Here is a 21,861-nt window from a genome sequence, read left to right as displayed (position 1 = left end):
TTTAAATAGATAATAAACCAAATTTTGTGTTTATTATTGTTACTATTTGTAAAGAAACCATTTTTTTTATTGCAGGATAGTAAACTATGTCCGTGGTCAATTGACCTTCAGGTAAAACAAACAAAAACATTTAAACTATTTAAAGTTCAAAAACACTTCAGAATGCCAGCACAGTTAGTCAATAATAATTAAAACACCATTAAAAAAAGAAAAGAATATTACATTGAAAGAAAATTAACAGAGCAGTTTCTTCCAATACAGTCCCCTCCGGACAAAATAAAGATGTCAGTTCAATGTCACATTTTGATTGACATTTTGTGCAGAATAACATTTTCTACTGATGCTGATATGAAGATGATAAGACATGAAGATCTTGGACGTGGATGAAAGCGTATCTGGTGCGCCCTGGAACCACTTTAATAGCATTTGCAGCACTTTTTCAAGTGGGTAATTGTACCAGGATAACTTTATATTTTTTAAAGTTCAGTCTCAATTATCCTCAGCCTCAGACACACTCCTCCTGTAAACCACTTTCACATTGTTTCTGGTGTTTCACTTTCAAAAGCTTCTAATGCAACAAAACTCTCAAAAGTGGTTTACCAGGGCTGTGTGTGTTCTTGCGGGAACTAACACTAAAGCTCAGGCACGTGCACACATAGACATCAAAGGGGGCTTGAGCCCCTGCCTTTTTTTCAGTCTGTAAAAAGTGCCCTTTCCTGACCATGAATGCAACATTTCTAATGGTGCTTTGTATGGAAATTGACCTTTCCATGCCGTCACTGAAGGCAGCATTCAAAGAGAAAAGCCTTTTCCGAGCTCTCTTGGCCTTGAATGCACCATTTCTAATAGGCCTCTGCATGGACCAGTGTTTTTCTAAGCCGCCCCTGAAGGCAGCAGCCCACAAAACGCACGTGGCTTGCCCATTGACTGTTGAGAGCGAGACGGCCCGTCCCCGCCCACTCCAGCAGTGCGCACTCAGCCACATGCAGACTGAACGACAGCAGCACAGGTGCACACTGACAGATATATCAGTCAACGTGAATCAGGTATGTATGTTTGTCAAAACAAAGAATTATACAGAGAGCATTTCAACATTTCAGTTTCATGTTGAAATTTCGGCAGTGCAGACAGGCATGCAGCAGCCTGTAATGCCGTTTTACACCCCGCCAGCCCCGAGATGTCGAGATCACCTCTACCTGGATGTTAAGCACCAAACTCAGCCTTCATGTGCTAGGAGAGAGCCCCCAAAACATGGAAGTCACCTCGATGCTTTTTTATGCTTTAAAGTCTGTGTCTATGTGCCAGGGCACTGAGGGCAGGCCCCTGGTCTGGAGGGGATGCAAATCACATCTTATGGTGGTCTATGTAGCAAAAACGGAGTTATCTGGTTAAAATCTGAATATTTAAAATGAGTTATACCCCTAAATTGGCTTCAAATTGCCTGAAATTTCCACGCCGAAGTGTCCTTTTGAGAATTTGAGCCCCTGTCCCTCTAATGCTAAAGCTTAATTCCCTGTGTAGCTGCCCTTGGAATCATTCAACACAGGAGAGTTTCTGACAGACAGAGTTGCTTGTTTCACGCTCCTGCAATTACATTTTAACTGGTTTGTGTAACTGCTTAATTAACTGTGCATCTGCTTTATATTTTCAAGTTTCAGTAAGCAGTAAGTACCTTTAGCACTGAGCAACACAATTTCAGTCTGAAATTTACAGTTAGGATATTCAAAGATTTTAACAGAGATGTTAAAGTCCCTGGAAACCAAAATCCACAAAAACGTTCTAACTATGTTATTTAGGGTCTTATGTTAGTAATTTTGTGCCTCCGAAATTATTATACATTACTTTCAACCCAAAGCCTTAAAATCGCCACTTTTCTACAAGATTCTACAAAGTACTTCCTCATTGAAGACAGCAGTGCGCGAGGTGCTAAAACGCAGGAGCTTATGACGTCATAAGCTCTATATAACCTTTGTACACGCGCGCAATCCGCACCCACCCTGCTTTTGTCCCTTCTTTGCCCCCAGTGACAGCGCTCCCTCGCTGTCCGTCTCCCTCCCACTCTGTGTGCCGTCGTGCTTCTCTCTCTCTCTCTCTCTCTCTCTCTCTCTCTCTCTCTCTCTCTCTCTCTCTCTCTCTCTCTCGGGACTAGTGAGAGAGAGAGCGAGAGACACGCAGGTTACTCTCTCTTTCTCACACACACACACACACACACACACACACACACACACACACACACACACACACACACTCGCAAGTGATGTCGATCTCTTTCTCCGTTTCCCTCCCCCCTCTGTCTCGCGCTCTCTCTCTCTCGGAAAACCTGCTGCAGAAAGGACACGCCCACACAGTCCGCGGGAGAAATACACTCTAAAAAATAATGATTTTCTCATGAGTTTTGCCAGACTGTCAAACCTAAATTTATATACTTTGCGACGTTCATCATCGTTCAAATTTGGCTGGTGGCTTATTAACATAGGGTCCTGTGATGTGATGAACTCAAAATGCTAAATAATAAAGAAATATTTCTGGTTTCCAGGGACTTTAAATTAAAATTGTGAAGAGAAAACATGTAAATGATCAAGAATCAGGCAATTTCCCCTTTGTGAAACGTTTTCAATATAGCAAGGTTCAGGAACTATGCCTTTATGAGATCATATCCTTCTCTGTCTTAAATGCTTAAAGTGCTCTCAATGTAGGCTACTTTTTTTTTCTTTGTTTTTTTTCTTTTTTATGTTATTCAGCCTCAGTCACTGCATCTGTAACCTGTAATCTGTACTTTGGTGTGCAGCCGTTTCAAATCTTGCCTGGGTGCAGAAAGGCAGAGGTTGACTGCTTGACATCAGGCGTTCTTGCATCCAAGGCACATCCCGGTGGATGGTAGAGGACCTTGCTTGCAACCATAGGCGACAATGGCACAGACGTGTTGGATGGCTCAGATGTTGGGTCAAGTTTTCACTGTAGCAGCCCTTGGAATCATTCAACGCAGGAGAGTTTCTGACGGGTGCTTTAACTCTTTAATTGTCTCTTTGCACTGATGAGCACCGTGAAAACTTGCTCCACTTCACCAAGGGTGCTATTATGTAGGAAACTCGTTGATATCGGCGTATTGTGAGACAGTAGCTTCGCTCTGTAAACTCTTGGTGACAGCACAAACAAAACAGTTAAAAGAGAAGAGAGGGGAAGGAAAGGCAAAAAGACGTGGCCATCTCGCTTTCTGCAAATTCTGCAGCAGCGCGCTCTTCCGCTGACATCACTGTCACACGAACACTTCAACACATGCATGCGGCCACAACACACACTCATGCTGACGGTGGCCGGTGAAATATGTCCTCTGCATTTGACCCATCCAGGCTTGTCCTTTCCTCCAGGGGGCAGGCCAGGAGCAGTGGTCGCTTTTTCTTTCCAGCGCCCGGGGACCAACTTCAGATGTTGTCATCACTGGTCGGATGACGATCTTCTGCATGTATTTAGTGGGGGGTTATGTACGGAGGAACCCCCTGGGGGGTACGGGGAGAACATGCAAACTCCACACAGAAAGGCCCTTTCGACATGATAGCCCACCTGGGCAGTAGGCACTGAAGATATGGGGGGGGGGGTCACAACTCCAGCGCCCACAGCGTCCCAGGTGAGAATTGAACTCAGGACCTTCTTGCGTGCGTGCGTGTGCGTGTTTGTGCGTGTGTGTGTGTGTGTGTGTGTGTGTGTGTGTGTGTGTGTGTGTTACATTATGCTAGGCCCCTATAGAAAGGGGATGTCTTTTTGAAAATGCATGAGAATGTTGAATGGGTTCAAACCGGTTCAAACTCACTCCAAACAATAGAAGGTTTTAAATGTGTAGCTAGGTCTGTCTCTGCTGCTGATACAGTGAGTCTGAGCCATGTTTACCTCTCACCATGCGAGCACATTGGAGCAACATCTTCACGGTCACACCTCACTGAGCTGTCTGTCTTCTAATAAACGCACGTCAAGGACACTCACACCTGCTTCATAGAATAGTCAGAATTAACAAAGCAGGCAGCTTGAACATGATAGAGAAAACTCCACCGTGCACGCCTGTCCTGTCACTTGCTGATTTCTGATTTCTGATGTGATGTGATTGAGTCATTCAGTAGGCTATCTTTGCTGCCTGCAATGAAATGCCATGCTCACCTTTTCAGCTAGTCACACTATGATGTGTGTCCTTCAGACAATCAGCTGCTCCTGTGACCTGCAGGTCTTCTTGACTCTTTCGGTTGACACGTGGTGACTTTGCTATTCTCAAATTGCAAAGATAGTCATTGTACTTGCAGCTTAGTTAATGCAGTATTTATTCGTTGGGAAACCGTTTTTTATGCATTCAGAATTGTACATGAGTCATCAGTCTGTCGAAGCCATCTCTCCCTCGGCACAGAGAGATCATGAGCGGTGGGACCTGGGGGCTCTGTCTGGGTAGGCAGCCAGTGGCGTCTCGCTCAGTGCATCTGCAGCTCTCCAGTGCCATCCAGTGGCTCAATTAGGAATAAATTCTTTGGTGGAATAATCTAATGCTACAAGTTGGTTCAGGGAGTACACATGCCATAAATATTGATACAGTATTCAGGATTTCTAACAGTGTGCACTGAATAAAGGCAACAATGATTCAATCTTAAACCAAAAGAGTGTTCATCTGTATCCATTCAATGACTCATGTATGATGACCTCATGCCTTACAGCAATGCTATAAGCTGAGAGAGATACCCCATTAGCTGTCAGCTCACAGGCAGACAGGCCAGGGTCAATGCAGAATGCAGACGATCCATATTGGACACAGATAGCCGGCAGAGATACATCATTGATTAGCTGGCGGCTCCCTCAATCAACACAAGTGGCAGGACTGGAATGCATTATAAGGCCATTTGTATGAGATTATGATATCTGGCATTGATATGTATGGAATGCATGTGGAGGGGAGAGAGGGGAAAGTTTCTGTCTGCTGGGCCCACAGTAATCCCCGGGCTTTCACCCACAGGTGGGGGAACACTCCGTCACAGCTGTGAGATAGGCCTTTTTCACAGCAGCCATTTTGTGTCTAAAAGGCAGGAAGTAGCACAGGTGCACTAAAACATTAATTATGGTTTCCAACTTCCAGTCCATTTAGGTGTTCTAGTGCTGGGGCCCCAATTAGTGTGTTGGTTGCACCTGTGTTTACCCTGCCTTTTAGACACAAAATGGCAGCTGTAAAAAAAAAAATCCCATTGTCTATTTCAGAAAAATACATACAAATGATCAAAGTGAATGGCTTTCACAAAAACAGTGCATTTCTAGAATTGGACTGGAATAGATCCCTTTTCAAGGAGTAGTAGTAGTAGTAGTATTATGGGAGTGGTAATCTAAACATGATCACCAAATATGTGGCATTTCTAGAGAAATATTTGTTCACTTTATTTCTTATTCAGTCAAAGATGTACAAACTGCGATAGAATTCTGATGATATTCATTGGGACTATACAAAATTATACAAATGTTACAAGTTACATCAGTAACCCTTTATTTTACAGGGTCCTACCTACACATGAATTACATATGAACACCAATGTATTCAACTGTAGTTCATGTGTAGTTACATGGTACCAGACCTGTAAAATGGAGTGAGTCTATTCAACTGTAGTTCATGTAGTTACATGGTGCCGGACCTGTAAAATGGAGTGAGTCTATTCAACTGTAGTATGTAGTTACATGGTACCAGACCTATAAAATTGAGTGAGTCTATTCAACTGTAGTTCATGTAGTTACATGGTGCCGGACCTGTAAAATGGAGTGAGTCTATTCAACTGTAGTTCATATGCAGTTACATGGTACCAGACCTGTAAAATGGAGTGAGTCTATTCAACTGTAGTTCATATGTAGTTACATGGTACCAGACCTGTAAAATGGAGTGAGTCTATTCAACTGTAGTTCATATGTAGTTACATGGTACTGGACCTGTAAAGAACCTACGGCCTGGGACAGAGATTGCTAAAACCGTGGTGGTTTCGAGCCACTGAACTTCTGATTGCTGTCTGTGTTCTGTATGTCTGACTGTTGTCTGTTACCTCTATACCTACAATACTTTTATTTATTTTTATGGGAATTCTGGACAAAATCATATCTTCAACTAACAAAGTATCAATATTTTTTCCCAAGTCTCTGTTATAATAACAAAGCTACAGTATGTGAGTGGTTAAGGCTGCGTGCTTTGCAATCAGAAGTTCAGTGGTTCGAATCCACCACTGGGTTTTAGCAATCTCTGTCCCAGGCCATAGCTTCTTTACAGATTCGGTACCATGTAACTACATATGAACTACAGTTGAATAGACTCACTCCATTTTACAGGTCCGGTACCATGTGACTACATAGGAACACTAGTGTCCATAGTAGTTCATGTGTAGTTAGGGACCTGTCAAATAAAGGGTTACTCTTACATCATTACACACATAATCTCTTGGGTCAAAGAAACAACAGCAAAAGTAACACAGTAACATAGTTAAGAGTGGTTTATTATTGTCTTTAGATATCTGCATCGGCATCGGCCCGAAACGAACATTTCTGCCAATATGAGAGGCTGATAAAATGACGCTTTATATATGCCCAAATGCTCGATGCAGCTTAGATAAATAAAAAAATATATATAAATATAGTTTTACGTAAACTAATGTTGAAGTAGTTCTTATTATGGTATTATAGTCCTTATTTTGCACAGTGAATGTGTACATTTTGAAAAGCACTGTAATTATGTCTGCATCTGTCAGTGGGCCATCACCATAAGAGTAGACATAATAATGCGTTAATTCCACTACAGGAGAGACCTACCTGTTCTCTGAAATTAGGTGAGGGGAAAATGGCAACTGGCTAAAAAAGTTGGAAAATGTCGGCATATCAAATATCGGCAAAAAATATAATATCGTGCATCCAGTCCTTATATATCTGTATCTCATCCAGTCCTTATATATCTGTATCTCATCCAGTCCTTATATATCTGTATCTCACCCAGTCCTTATATATCTGTATCTCATTCAGTCCTTATATATCTGTATCTCATGCAGTCCTTATATATCTGTATCTCATTCAGTCCTTATATATCTGTATCTCATGCAGTCCTTATATATCTGTATCTCATCCAGTCCTTATATATCTGTATCTCATGCAGTCCTTATATATCTGTATCTCATGCAGTCCTTATATATCTGTATCTCATCCAGTCCTTATATATCTGTATCTCATCCAGTCCTTATATATCTGTATCTCATTCAGTCCTTATATATCTGTATCTCATTCAGTCCTTATATATCTGTATCTCATTCAGTCCTTATATATCTGTATCTCATCCAGTCCTTATATATCTGTATCTCATCCAGTCCTTATATATCTGTATCTCATTCAGTCCTTATATATCTGTATCTCATCCAGTCCTTATATATCTGTATCTCATGCAGTCCTTATATATCTGTATCTCATCCAGTCCTTATATATCTGTATCTCATCCAGTCCTTATATATCTGTATCTCATCCAGTCCTTATATATCTGTATCTCATCCAGTCCTTATATATCTGTATCTCATGCAGTCCTTATATATCTGTATCTCATCCAGTCCTTATATATCTGTATCTCATCCAGTCCTTATATATCTGTATCTCATCCAGTCCTTATATATCTGTATCTCATTCAGTCCTTATATATCTGTATCTCATTCAGTCCTACTTTATACTGTTTATACTGGATATCTGTATGTCATAGACGTGTGGCCTGGCGAGCACTGCAGGAATTGGCCTCCATCATCATTATAACACCTCAGCCTCACACAGCCATGCTTATTCAAGTTCAGCAGTCACTTGACATTGGGATCATTCTTTGGGCGTGTGAAGCCGACGGAGAAAAACTGGCGCGGAGGCTCTCTCTCTCCTGCGTCCTCCTAGGCAGGTCCAGAGGTCTCCACCATCGCCAGGTCCTTCAGGTCACTCAGCTTCTGTGAGAAGGAGCTGAGCCTGGTGCTGAAGGAGCCTCTCTTCTGGCTGTGTGCCTCGCCACGGGCCTTCAGGCAAGCACACAGACCCTTACACAGGCCCCCCAGGCGGCCCCGGAAGTGGTTCCCGATGAAGCAGTAGATGATGGGGTTGATGGCTGAGTTGGAAAAGCCCAAGCAGAGGGTGAGAGAGTAGAGATTTCTGGTGGACCAGTCTATCCAGCAGACCGAGCTGTGGCCCATCAAGATGTCCAACAGGGTGATACAGTGGAAAGGGAACCAGCACAAGAAGAAGGCCAGGACCACGGCGGCTACAGTCCACAACACGCGCTCCAGCCCCCTGCACTCCAGGGCTCTTCCCCCACAGGAGCTGGGACTCGCACAGGGAGTGGGGGGTCTCTCTGTTTTATTGCAGCTCTCCAGGGACTCCAGTGATTTACTGCCTGGGAGAGAGGGTAAGTTCGAAGGCTCAGAGGGCCTGCGAATTCCTCCCAGTCCTGTACCGGCCAGCAGATGTACGCCTATCGCACAGTAGCAGGAAGAGATGACAAACAGAGGCAGCAGGAAGGCCAGAATGATCTTCATCCAGGTCAGGCCCAGAAACCACTGATTGTAGACAATCCCACAGACATCCACCCCAAGCTGCTCGTGGTGGTAGGTGTCCCTCAGAGCCAGGTTGGGGGCGGAGCAAGCACACGCCAGCACCCACACCAGAGCGCAGGTGAGCCGCGCACCTCTGGGATGTCGTGCACTCTGGGAGCGGAGCGGATGCACAATGGCCAGGTAGCGGTCCATGCTCATGCACGTGATGAAGAAGATGGACGCGTAGAGGTTGAGGTTGAGGAGCCCTCCGCAGACTTTACAGGCCACTCGGCCAAAGGGCCAGTGGTAGTCCAGTGAGTAGTACACAGCCCACAGGGGGAGAGAGAGCATGAACAGCAGGTCGGACACACACAGGTTCAGCATGAAAGTGTTAGCGACCGTTCTCCTCGCCCCACTGCCGTGGGCCAGCACACACACGGCCAGGGCGTTGGCCACGGTGCCCACCACACAGATGATGCTGTAGAGGATGGGGATGAGAGTGGTTTGGGGCAGATTGGGCCAGTCTGGGCAGCTGGAGGCGTTCAGGTAGCCAGGCGGGTCAGTAGGGGCGTAGGGGGAGGAGGAGGCGTTGAAGAGGGAGAGCTCATTTGGGACGGCCATTATGGAGCTGGTTTCGCTCTCGAGTCAGAAGACTTTCCTTTCCTCCTATTCAGTTTTACAAGGTCAGCTGGAAACAAACAGGAGAGTTTTCAAAATCGTGCTACCTTTTATGGATAAAACAGTGACTATCCCTACAAGAGTGGTCCCTAAACGCTCATCTTTTTTTTCCCCTCTTGATAAACAAATCGAGGCAAAAATAAATGACGAAATTCCCGAGGCTGGGCAGTACTGACGTGCATGCGATGTGATCGCCGTAATCTTGACAGCTTGTTGGATTATTCAGAACCATATCCGAAGGGAAAACATGTACTTTGATTGTGAGGTCATTGACAGAAACAACATTTGGATTCATGGATAAGAGGAACAATTATATAAGAACAATATTAACCTGCAGTTTGTAAATTTGGGATAAATTGTCCACTTTCCATGTTCTATACTATAGTTTTACATGAATAGTATCTTCTGTCCCTTATACTATAGTAAAAGTATATATTTCTGTACTTGTGTTATCCAGTGGATTGCATTATTGATTACATTTCAAGCAGGTCGTTTTTATATAGGAAAAGTAACCTTCCCAACACCGACCATAGCCTACCTGGTGATAAATGCCACATAACTCAAATTATAGACAGAAAGTAACAGGGATTTATCATAAAATATATATCAATCATTAATATCTGGCGATTCAATTTTACCTTTAGAGAGTGAGCTCCCAATTCAAGGAGACAAGCAGTTGTCAATGCTTCATTTGGCTAAAGTCCATGTCCTGATGATTTCAGCTCTCCTCGGCTCCTCTCAGAGAACTCTGTGCGGCTGAGTCTCCTGGACCATCTCCTCCATCTGTGTTTGCATGTGTGTGAAGAAACAGCGAGTGGAGGAACAGAGAGGCCAGCTGGGGTTGGGGTCTTATAGCCCCCAAGAGTCTCTTGATGGTTGCACAATAGGGAAGTTGCTTACACGTCACATCATCATGGTAAGGGGGGAGGGGGGGGGGGGTTGCTGGACTGTACCATTGAGATGGACTGTACCTGGACACTAGCCAGGCTGCACACTGTGCACAGGGAGAGGGGGAGAGTATTATAATATTATACTAACTATAGTACCAAGTATTATAGTTTTGAAGGTATATTCCACCCAAATACTACTTTCTGTCCAAGTACTTATAGTTTTGAAGGTATATTATGTGCTTTGAAACACAAGTACTTAGACAGAAGTAGTATTTGGCTGAAACATACCTAAGTACTTGGACATGAAGTAGTATTTGGATGGAATATACCTTTAAAATTATAAGTATTTGGAGAGAAAGTAGTATGTGGATAGAACATAATACTTAGTCTCCGGCTCTACAGATGCATAGTATGGCTCTACCAAATAACAGGCTGGTTAGCTCAGATGGTAGAGAACCAGACTTATAAATAGCATGCTTGTTAGCTCAGATGGTAGAGAACCAGACTTACAATTTAATAATCTTGGGGTTGAGGGTTCAGATCTCACCTGGAGTGAGTGTTTATTTGTTAATGATATGATCTTTCATTTTCACTAACAAATGGACAGGTAATAATTAATTTAGTTTATTGACACAACAGTATGAAAACTTGGAGAAATCAGATGCTAACACCCACACTGAGGAACAGCTCAGCGGGATGAGCAGCTGTTTCTCTGTCTCTGCATGAAGGGCTGAGTGTCGGTTCCTGATGGAGGAGAAATGTTGTTCCACAAACCGGTCTCCCATCTCTTTAACATGGCTGGAAACACACTGGCTGACAGAGCGCCTCCTACAGACAGTCTGCCCCCCCCTCAGTCACTTTTCAATGGCAACAGCCAGAGGAAAGAGTGAAAACCACTGAGAAAACCAGTCTTAAGAGGTCTGATCTGGTGGCACAGAGCGTTAGCTTGCTGCCTAGCAGTATTGAGCCTTCAATCGCTTTTGAGGTTGTGGGTTCGAGTCAGTCAGTTTTGAATGGACAGCCAGAGGAAAGAGAAGAAAGTGCCCACAGATTAGCCACTTAACTATTTCTAAATTGACTAAAAGCTAAAATATATCCTTTTGACCTATAGCCAGCCACTTCAAAAGTCATACAGAGAGAAATACAGCATCAGTGGCAGTGCCTTTGTGGTTCACTGTGTATGTCAGCTGCCTCCAGAGGAAGAGGTTGTGAGTTCTAACCTGAGATGTGCACAGACTGAACGTGAGGCAGCAAATTTATTTGTATTTGAATAAAAGTAGAAATAGGCATAACAATCTTCTTTTAGCTTTTATTGCACTTCTAATTAGAGTAATAATAATAATAATAATAATAATAATAATAATAATAATACTATTTTTGACAGTGCAGATAATCATAGTTTTTTTAAATAACACTAAATAATAAAGTTAAATTATATTTACACTAAAGTCAGGTGCTTTCATCACATTCTTTGTTATTTTCCTTCAACTTGTGCTTTTTTGTCTTCCATCCATAATTTCTAAAAGATATTTTCAGCCATTGTATACTTTTTTGACAGATGTATGTTGCTTTACAGCTGAAATTGGGTAAGAGAGCTGAAATTGGGTGAGAGACATAGAGAGTGATAAAGAGAGAGAGAGGTCTTGCTGAATAGCCCACTGTAAAAAGTTAAACCAGACAGGTCGAACTTTTCATAGTGCACTGTGAAAAGTTCAACCAGCCACACCTGAACAATCACACCCAGGTGGTGCTAATTAAGTGTCTTAAAGTGGTAATCCACAACAGCTGCGCTGGATTAGGTAATGGAATTGATGAGGGAGAGAAATCTCCCCTCATGAAACCTGGGTTACATATCATAACCATCCATCTCTATGCAATCTAAATCCCATAGAGATAGGCACAGTGCTTATCTCTATACCGTCTATATCCCATAGAGATAAACACAGTGTTATTCTATAAGGTGTGGCCCACTGACTTAAAGATGGATGCAGTCTGATTATTTAAACAATCTTTGAGCAACAGTTGTACCAAAACATTGTGACTTTGTGTTTGTGTATAATTGTTGTGGAGGAATCTTACAAATTGGACCTTGATGGTATGCAAACACATGGAAAAATGCCCATGTATTCTGTTACCATTCGCCTATATGAAAACAATGTAAGATAAATCAAGGTCCAAATGATTGCAGTAGCTTTGAATTTAGAAACTGAGAATCATGCAGTCTTATTGAGATTGTTTTAGACTAGGGTTCCAGCCCCGAGCGCGGCCTCACCCGCAGCTCGGCTGCTGCGTCTGCGTGGCCTCGCCTGCTCTATTGGCATGCGCAGCACACAATTGCTCAACTTCGCATCACTGATGACATCACAATTGCTCGAGTGACATCACTGATGATGTCATGGACCTTATGACATCATTACTGACCAAAATCATCACAAATCTCACAATGCGGGACCAAAAACATGTCCAAAATCGCAAACAGCCATTCGGAAAAACAATCCTCCAACGACAGGCAGGTCTGTGGGTTTGTCTGTATGGTCAGTGCAGTCGGAACCCTCCTTTGCAGTATAGTTTATTGAAGAACATTTATTTTAAAACTTGAATATCTTCAATTAATTAGAAGTGTAATAAAAACAAAAAATTGGTTGTTACTGTATGCCTATTGCCACTTTTATTTAAATACAAATCTTTTTGCTACCCAAAGATATGTGCACATGCCGGCAACCGCCATACACAGTGTGCCACCAAGACACTGCCACTGCTGCTGTGTTTCTCCTCTGTTGTTGGATAATTCGAGCAATTACTCACCAGAAATGGCTGTAATATAATTGAGCTTCTAGTTAACTTAGTAAGCTGATCTAAGAGTCTAAGTCTAAGTCCATGTGTGTGATGTTCATGGTTCATACTCACAACTCTTCTCTGGGCACTTTTGTCTTTCCTCTGGCTGTCACCATTCAAAAATGACTGAGAGTCGAACCCACAACCTCAAGGGTGACTGAGGCCTCAATGATGCAGGGCAGCAGACCAACTCTCTGTTCCACCAGGCCAGACTTCTGAAGGGAGGTTTTCTCAGGGCTTTAAATCACTCTTTCCTCTGCTCTGGCTGTCGCCATTCAAAACTGACAGAGGCTCGAACCCACGACTTCAAAATTAACTTTCACGCATTATGTACACCTTTTTTGTGGGGGAAAAACATACACAAATTATGAATCAAAGTATAGTCTTTATGCATCTTAAAATATGTTTTGAAGGGATCTTTTAAGTTTAATAGTATTTGAATTATATGAGTTACTATTCACCTTGCACAGAAAACACTTTTTACTTTTCTACTACATTTCAGAGCCTGTACTTTTTTACTTTTACTTGAGTAATTTAATTTAATCAGTACTTTTACCAGAATCTTTTTTACACAATTAACTACTTAAGTAAAGAAAGTGTGTACTTTCCCCATCTCTGCTGTAATATGTCTCCTCCATCGGGAATATAACCAATAATCCACCTGTCAGGTAGCGACACAGACACAGTGAATCATCCTGGAGCTATGAACTGTTAAGAGTTCACCTTCTGAATTATACACACTGTGTTCACACTGACAACAACACAGAGCATAAAGAGTGAGATAGGTTGGAATTGAACGAGTGAGCAGCTGTTTATCTGACAGAGCTAGAGTCAGAGACCGACTAGACTCCTACATCAGCTTATTTCTATCAGTGTTCAAACTACTGCTGATGATTAAAAAAAAGAGCATCATGGGTGGTGCCTGAGGCAGGGATTGAACAAACTACCTTTGAAGATCACACATGCACATGTTTATCTGAGTGAGCTATAGCCCACTTCCTCTTGCAATGCTTTCATATTATAGTTTTAAACCTTGATCTGTGACTGTTGAAGTAGGTCTAACAAGAAGGAGATAAGAGAGGAATAGGAGTATGTGATTTGAAAAAGAAAGTTGTGCTTCACAATTAGGAAGTTCTTTACCGGACTTAGGAGCCTGAAAATCTTCAGTAAATATCCTGCAGTCTTCTTTTTTTGAAAGATTATTTTTTTGGGGGCATTTCTGCCTTTATTTAGATAGAACAGGAAAGGTGAGGATAGAGAGAGGAGATGACATGCGGCAAAGGACCTCGGGTCAGATTCGGACCCGAGCCTCCGTCGTATGTGCTACCAGGTGAGCCGCCAGGACGCACGGTATCCTGCAGTCTTTCCAGGTACTAAATCGGCTGGGATCCAGTAGATCTGGATGCTGATTGATCTGTGTGAGACCACCAAACAGGTTTCCTCAAGTCAGGGAGTGGTGTGTGTGTGTGTGTGGTGAACACGCCATTGTTCAGAGGGCATAACGACAAAAGCTCTGTTCCATCTGTGAGCTTCTGTCAGCTGTTTTTACTCTGAAGGGTTTGGCTCCAGTTTGGATCTCATTATCAGTTTCTCATCTTGCTGCTGATTCCTCTGATCCATGTCCACTGCCAAGGGTATAAAGACCATGTGCTAAACTGAGGGACTGCTGGTTACACTTCAAGCCTTGGCAAGTGGCACACCCATCAAAGTCTGAGGACCCAGAGGGAGATGTTTCAAGGTTGTAGTTGATGTGCAGATGATTGAATGGCAAATTATGACAACGGTTTTATGATGATGCTTTTCGACACTTTAAAACCTTTTCTCTAGTGGTAAATAAATAAGAAGTTACCCTGGCCCAGCAGTCAAATCACCTGGCCTAATGGACAAGGTGTATGATTTTGGATCAGGAGGCCGAGGGTTTTAGTCTTTTTGTGGTAAACTTTCTAGTTCAGCAATTCCAGAAGTTTCTTTTAGAGCTTCAGGCATTATAACTGTGATTGGTAGTAGTTGTCAGTTTGTGACATGGTTTTTCCACGAAAAAGGTGCGTGCACATAATGCGTAAAAGCGGGGGAGCGCGTTTCTCATTCTCTCTCTCTCTCTCTCTCTCTCTCTCTCTCTCTCTCTCTCTCTCTCTCTCACACACACACACACACACACACACACACACACACACACACACACACACACACACACCCTCCTTCCATTCAATACCAGAAAACCAAGCAAATCGGGGGCGTCTGGGTAGTGTAGAGGTAAAAGCGCTTGCATAACGCCGCAGGGGCAGACCCGGGTTCAAGAGTGTCAAACAAACTTTAATAACTCAAAAGCTGCATTGCTTATATTTTGACATTGTGACTGAGAGCAGAAGTGACTGAAGGATTTGATGTATAATGTACAGTGTTGGGCAAGTTACTTTCAAAATGTAATATACTACATATTACTAGTTACTTTCATTTGAAAGTAATAAGTTACTTTACAATATTACTGTCTGTGTAGAGTAACTCGTTACTTATTACAATACTTTTTTGGATTACTTTTACCAAAACAACAGCAGCAGCAGAATGACATGGCCGCCCCGGAACATCCCGAAAAATAATTTCAACCGCCTTGAAGTCAGTGTAAACAATCCAAAATTCTAAATGTTATTATTTTCCTTTGTTATTGTCATCTATAGTGGTTATTTGCATAAAAATAGTTTGATTATTTGATGGTGCTTTGATAAAAATAAAAAAAGTAACTCAATTTGTAACTTGAGTTACTTGACAAAGTAACTGGTATAATATTACTGAAATCCTATAGGTAATAAGTTATATTACTGAGTTACTGCTAAAAGTAATATATTACATGTAATATGTTACTTTTGTAATGAGTTACCCCCAACACTGATAATGTATCATGGATGTATGTAGTGTTAAAGTTGTGTGAACTCTCCCCGTTTTAAAATGTGTGAATTTAGTAAACTAAAAAAGTGCAGCTTGGAACGTCTAGAGTGAATTGTGACATCACACACTCTAGGCGGGCTGCATAGGCTGCTACAAGCCTGCTCAACTGTTATTGGAGCGCAGAGCGAAAATGGACAGGAGGACATAGGAAAGGTCAATTGGGCGTGACTGTGGCTGGGAACTGGGTCCTGAGTCCTGGTCGCTGCACTAGCGCCTCCTCTGGTCCCACGCGCTACATCCTGCCAGTGAAACCCCTCGCTGTCAGGTGAAAAGAAGCGGCTGGCGACTGCACATGTATCGGAGGGAGCATGTGCTAGTCTACTGAGCTCTCCCCAGATCTGCAGATGGGGTTGGAGCAACGACCAGGACAGCAGGGGGAATTAGACAAGTACAATTGGGGAGAAGAATCGGTAAAAACCTGATGGAAAAAAAAAAAACAGCAAATGAAGTCAAGATGTGGTAGAGACTCTCCAGCCAGGGATACAGTAATAGCTGTGTCTCCGCTGACCTGCATGCTGAGCACATCCAGCCACACGTCATACCTGGCCCCCGCCAACGGGACACCGACGTGAAGTGTAAACTGAGAGGCCTGAACTGTCCCCGCCAGGGCCTCTGACCCGACGAGCGGAGAGTAGCTATGCGTTAATTAACAGAGCTTGACTTTGTTATGAATGTGTCATATTCTTGCTGCCAGCGGTCAGATAAGCCATGGGAAATATTTACTCTGTCCCAACGGAAGTCAAGTCAGCCACTGGGGGAGAGAGGGAGAGAGAGGGGGGGAGGCAGAGTGAGGAGGAGGACATACTGCAGGGAGTGAACGAGAAGATGAGAAAGGGAAAGCAAGCGGAGATCTCCTCCAGTGGGTTTTCATTACAGCCTCTGTTGAAACTTAATGAGACTGATTGCATCACAGCTCCTTTGATCAATGGTGGAAGTGTGCGTGTGTGTGTGCGTGTGTCAGCGTGTGCACGGATATGTGTGCACGCTTGTGTGTGTGTGTGTGTGTGTCAGCGCGTGCACGGATATGTGTGCACGCTTGTGTGTGTGTGTGTGTGTGTGTGTGTGTGTGTGTCCACGTGTCTTCGGTTGTGCAGCTGTGTGCACTTCTACACCCGGGCTTGGCATGCATGCATCTTACACACTGGCTGTGTACTTGTCTGTGTTTACATGTGTGTGCTGATATTGTGTGCTGAGTGAGCGCTCTCTGCCCCATTGGGTATCTATCAGGATGTGTGACAGCTTCTAATAGCCGTGGGAAAGCCGATGGTGACGATGAGTGATGAAGGCAGGGATAAACTGGGCTTCTGAAGGCGCGCACATGAAGAGCCCAGTCGCTGCCGCCGTCCAGGACACTTCCTGTGTCAACTCTCCCGCGTGCCGTGATTACACTTTGAGCTGTTTCCTAAGGCTTTGCCAACATTTCTTATAGACATGATGATGACGCTGTCATTCCGTACATAGCAGGAGATTTCAATCCAGTGGAAAATTGGGAATGTACTGTATGTTACAGAATGGGGAGGTATGTTCTGTAAAACAGGGAAACTTCATAATAGTGTTCCTAGATTGGCATGCTGGGTATGCACAGTTGGGCCAAGACAAATGCGTGCCCCCACATCCCCTCTCGTGCACCACACACACACAGACACACACACACACACACACAGACACACACGCACACACGCACACACACACACACACACACACAGTCACACACACAGACACACACACACACACACACAGACACACACACACACACACACACACACACACACAGACACACACGCACACACGCACACACACACACACACACACACACACACACACACACACACACACACACACAGACACACATGCACACACGCACACACACACACACACACACACACACACACACACACACACACAGGCCAATGCCCCTGACTGGGAGGCCGGCATGACACAGTGCAACGACCCAGAACAGACATTTACGATCTGATGTTGGCCAAACAAAAACATACAATGACAGAACACAGCAAACTTTGTCTTTGTCACCCCATACTTTCTCCAAAAAGCAATAATGTAGTCAAAACATACATCCAGTAGTCACTTAAACTAATCTTTCTTTCTCTCTCTCTCTCTCACACGCACACACACACACGCACGCACGCACGCACACACACACACACACACACACACACACACACACACACACACACACACACACCAATGTGTTGTGTGTGTTGTGAAACTCCAGTTTCACAACACTATATTCTAATGAGCTATGTTCCCAACAACTGACAGCACTTTTCTGTGGAAAGAAGACGAGTCTGGTCAAGGCTCGGTGAGCAGAGCTGCTCTGGAGGCAATTAATTTCTCTGCCGATGACGATGAGGCGGAGAGAGAGACTGACAAGCTAGTGGATGATGAAGTACAACTATTTTCATACGCATTTTACAAAATGTCTATGGAAAAATGAATGGCGGGTGAAATCCCTTGGTGCGGATGCCAAACCCAGAAGGGGGCGTGACTCTATTGGCACTCTATTGTTTTAACCTTGTGAGTTTGTGTGTGTGTGTGTGTGTCCCGTTTATATGTGTGTCTCTGTGGACAGATTTTGTCAACGCGATAGCCTCACAACCGTGCATAACCGAACCGTGAAAGATCAAGATGCAGTCACGGGATGAGGGAGCAAATTGCGCGAGCATACAGAGGAACTTGAGGAGAATGTAGGGAAACAGTGGATGGATGAATCCAGAAGGAGGCGGTAATGCAACATAAAGGATGCCAACTGCCATAAAACACCAGAGAAGAAGATGCAGTCACAAAACTTTACAGGTGTGTATATTGAGATCACAATGAAGGCTGAGTTCATGGGTGTGGTCTTAGCATGGGGCTGGAAGTCGTGGGTGTGGTCTTAGCATGGGGCTGGAAGTCGTGGGTGTGGTCTTAGCATGGGGTTGGAAGTCATGGGTGTGGTCTTAGCATGAGGCTGGAAGTCGTGGGTGTGGTCTTAGCATGGGGCTGGAAGTCGTGGGTGTGGTCTTAGCATGGGGCTGGAAGTCGTGGGTGTGGTCTTAGCATGGGGCTGGAAGTCGTGGATGTGGTCTTAGCATGGGGCTGGAAGTCGTGGGTGTGGTCTTAGCATGGGGCTGGAAGTCGTGGGCGTGGTCTTAACATAGGGCTGGAAGTCGTGGGCGTGGTCTTAGCATGGGGCTGGAAGTCGTGGGTGTGGTCTTAGCATGGGGCTGGAAGTCGTGGGCGTGGTCTTAGCATGGGGCTGGAAGTTGTGGGTGTGGTCTTAGCATGGGGCTAGAAGTCGTGGGTGTGGTCTTAGCATGGGGCTGGAAGTCGTGGGCGTGGTCTTAGCATGGGGCTGGAAGTCGTGGGTGTGGTCTTAGCATGGGGCTGGAAGTCGTGGGTGTGGTCTTAGCATGGGGCTGGAAGTCGTGGGCGTGGTCTTAGCATGGGGCTGGAAGTCGTGGGTGTGGTCTTAGCATGGGGCTGGAAGTCGTGGGTGTGGTCTTAGCATGAGGCTGGAAGTCGTGGGTGTGGTCTTAGCATGGGGCTGGAAGTCGTGGGTGTGGTCTTAGCATGGGGCTGGAAGTCGTGGGTGTGGTCTTAGCATGGGGCTGGAAGTCGTGGGTGTGGTCTTAGCATGGGGCTGGAAGTCGTGGGTGTGGTCTTAGCATGGGGCTGGAAGTCGTGGGTGTGGTCTTAGCATGGGGCTGGAAGTCGTGGGTGTGGTCTTAGCATGGGGCTGGAAGTCGTGGGTGTGGTCTTAGCATGGGGCTGGAAGTCGTGGGTGTGGTCTTAGCATGGGGCTGGAAGTCATGGGTGTGGTCTTAGCATGGGGCTGGAAGTCGTGGGTGTGGTCTTAACATGAGGCTGGAAGTCGTGGGCGTGGTCTTAGCATGGGGCTGGAAGTCGTGGGTGTGGTCTTAACATGAGGCTGGAAGTCGTGGGCGTGGTCTTAACATAGGGCTGGAAGTCGTGGGCGTGGTCTTAGCATGGGGCTGGAAGTCGTGGGCGTGGTCTTAGCATGGGGCTGGAAGTCATGGGTGTGGTCTTAGCATGGGGCTGGAAGTCGTGGGCGTGGTCTTAGCATGGGGCTGGAAGTCGTGGGTGTGGTCTTAGCATGAGGCTGGAAGTCGTGGGTGTGGTCTTAGCATGGGGCTGGAAGTCGTGGGTGTGGTCTTAGCATGGGGCTGGAAGTCGTGGGTGTGGTCTTAACATGAGGCTGGAAGTCGTGGGCGTGGTCTTAACATGAGGCTGGAAGTCGTGGGCGTGGTCTTAGCATGGGGCTGGAAGTCGTGGGGTAGGCGTCGCAGCTGGCGTGAGCCCATCGCAAGATGTTCTCTCATTGGATTGTGGAACACTCCAAAAATGTAGCTGTGTGTGTGTGTGTGTGTGTGGCCGGCGTGTGCGAGTGTGTGTGAGACTTTCTTAAGCCCAAGGGTCATAGAATGTTCTTAACCCAAACAGCATCATGTAATCCTGCAATGTAAGATAACACATGAAAATGACCAACACTGAAGTTACAAGGTTTTCACAACAAGTTACAAGGTTTTCACAACAAAATACGCTTCCATTAATAGAATGGATTGCCAGCTATAATGAGCACGCATGCACACACACACACACACACACACACACACACACACACACACACACACACAGATGTGTGCCGTAAACACATTTTCAAAAACACCCTTAAATCGCTTACTTAATGGCCATGTTTATATTTTTTGGCTGATAAATGTGTTATCTGTTTATTTGATGGTGGGGTCTCCCTCCTTTGGCTGGACTCTGGGAAGATAACCAACCATCCTCCCTCCCCCCCACGACCCCCCATCCTCAGTGGAAAATCCGGGACCGGGGGGTGGGAGGTCAAGGGTTGTGAGCCTGACTTCCTCTGTGTCGGTTGAGAACGAGCCGAGTGACTTCTGGACTACTTGGCACTGTCCAGTCTAACACCAGACCTCGGAGGACAAGCCATGGGTGCTGCTAGTGCCTTTGGGGGGGGCTTGAGAGAGGTGAGGTGAGACTATACTTAGATGCCCCGATGTGGACGGGGCCCCAGTATCCCATCTTGCCATGGGGCCCCCAGAATTTCCAGCGCTGCCCCTGAGACTAGAGCCACAAGATGTGCCCTCTTTAACAAGTTATGAGAAGAAACATTTTCACCGCATTCCCGAGTTTCCCCAGTATTCCCAGCTTCTCTGGTTCGGTCTATTTTGAGTCAATATGTTCCATGTGGAGTTATTAATGCTGTTGGTGGATAATGAGTTCAGGGCACAGAGTATTTTTTTCTTATTCTGAACATTTGGCAATACTTGTCTAAAACAGAGCAGTCACGCCAGCCAGTAAGTCCGTGAATGAGCCAGCTCAAACCAGCAGTACACACTGCAGCTCCGGTTCCAACAGGAAGACAAAAATGTAAATCTAGGTTGAATTGATGTGACAGCTCTCTCTCTCTACATGCACGCACACAAACACTCCCAGTCCCAGGGGTCATGGTGCTGGTCACCCTCATGCAGAGTTTATGAGGTCCAGCGAGCTCCGATTCCTCAGCGGAGCTGTTAAGGGTCGTAAAGATGAGAACAGATCCTCTGGTCCCACAGCAGAAAGCGTATCATGCTCAGACAGCTAAGCAGAAGCATGTGGCCACGCTGTGGTGGCCACCAAAACTGCTTTCACTTAAAAGTCAAAGTGACATTCCCAGGCTTACAACACGTTTGCTGCTCAAACTTCCTTACAACGAAAGCATAATTCCCATGTCCAATATTTGTCCATGCATAAGTACAGATTACTGAATGTCCAGGTTTGTGTTTTTCGACTAGCCACAACTATCATTTGGGAACTATTTACTGACATATTCCCCAGAGCCTTGAAAAATGCCATTGTAACGCCTGTATACAAGTCCGGCGATAGGCAGGAAGTATCCAACTATATTATTAGCATACTTTCTGCCCTATCAAAGGCTGTTGAAAAAGTGG

The 21,861-nt window shown here is 44.8% G+C and overlaps 1 protein-coding gene across 1 annotated transcript; it reads right to left on the bottom strand.

The window, feature by feature from the left end:
* Positions 1–6,577: 6,577 nt before the first annotated feature.
* Positions 6,578–9,161, bottom strand: agtr2 (angiotensin II receptor, type 2; the record flags this gene model as incomplete). Its single annotated transcript, XM_083652039.1, has 1 exon — positions 6,578–9,161. One exon carries the CDS (start codon positions 9,159–9,161, stop codon positions 7,908–7,910), a length of 1,254 nt encoding a protein of 417 aa, XP_083508165.1. The 3' UTR covers positions 6,578–7,907.
* Positions 9,162–21,861: the final 12,700 nt, after the last annotated feature.

Source organism: Poromitra crassiceps (genome assembly GCF_964638095.1).
Source record: "Poromitra crassiceps genome assembly, chromosome: 15".
In the NCBI taxonomy this organism is placed as follows: Eukaryota; Metazoa; Chordata; class Actinopteri; order Beryciformes; family Melamphaidae; genus Poromitra; species Poromitra crassiceps.
Note: the sequence above shows the minus strand (reverse complement) of the source record. Positions and strands in the feature narration are given on the sequence as shown.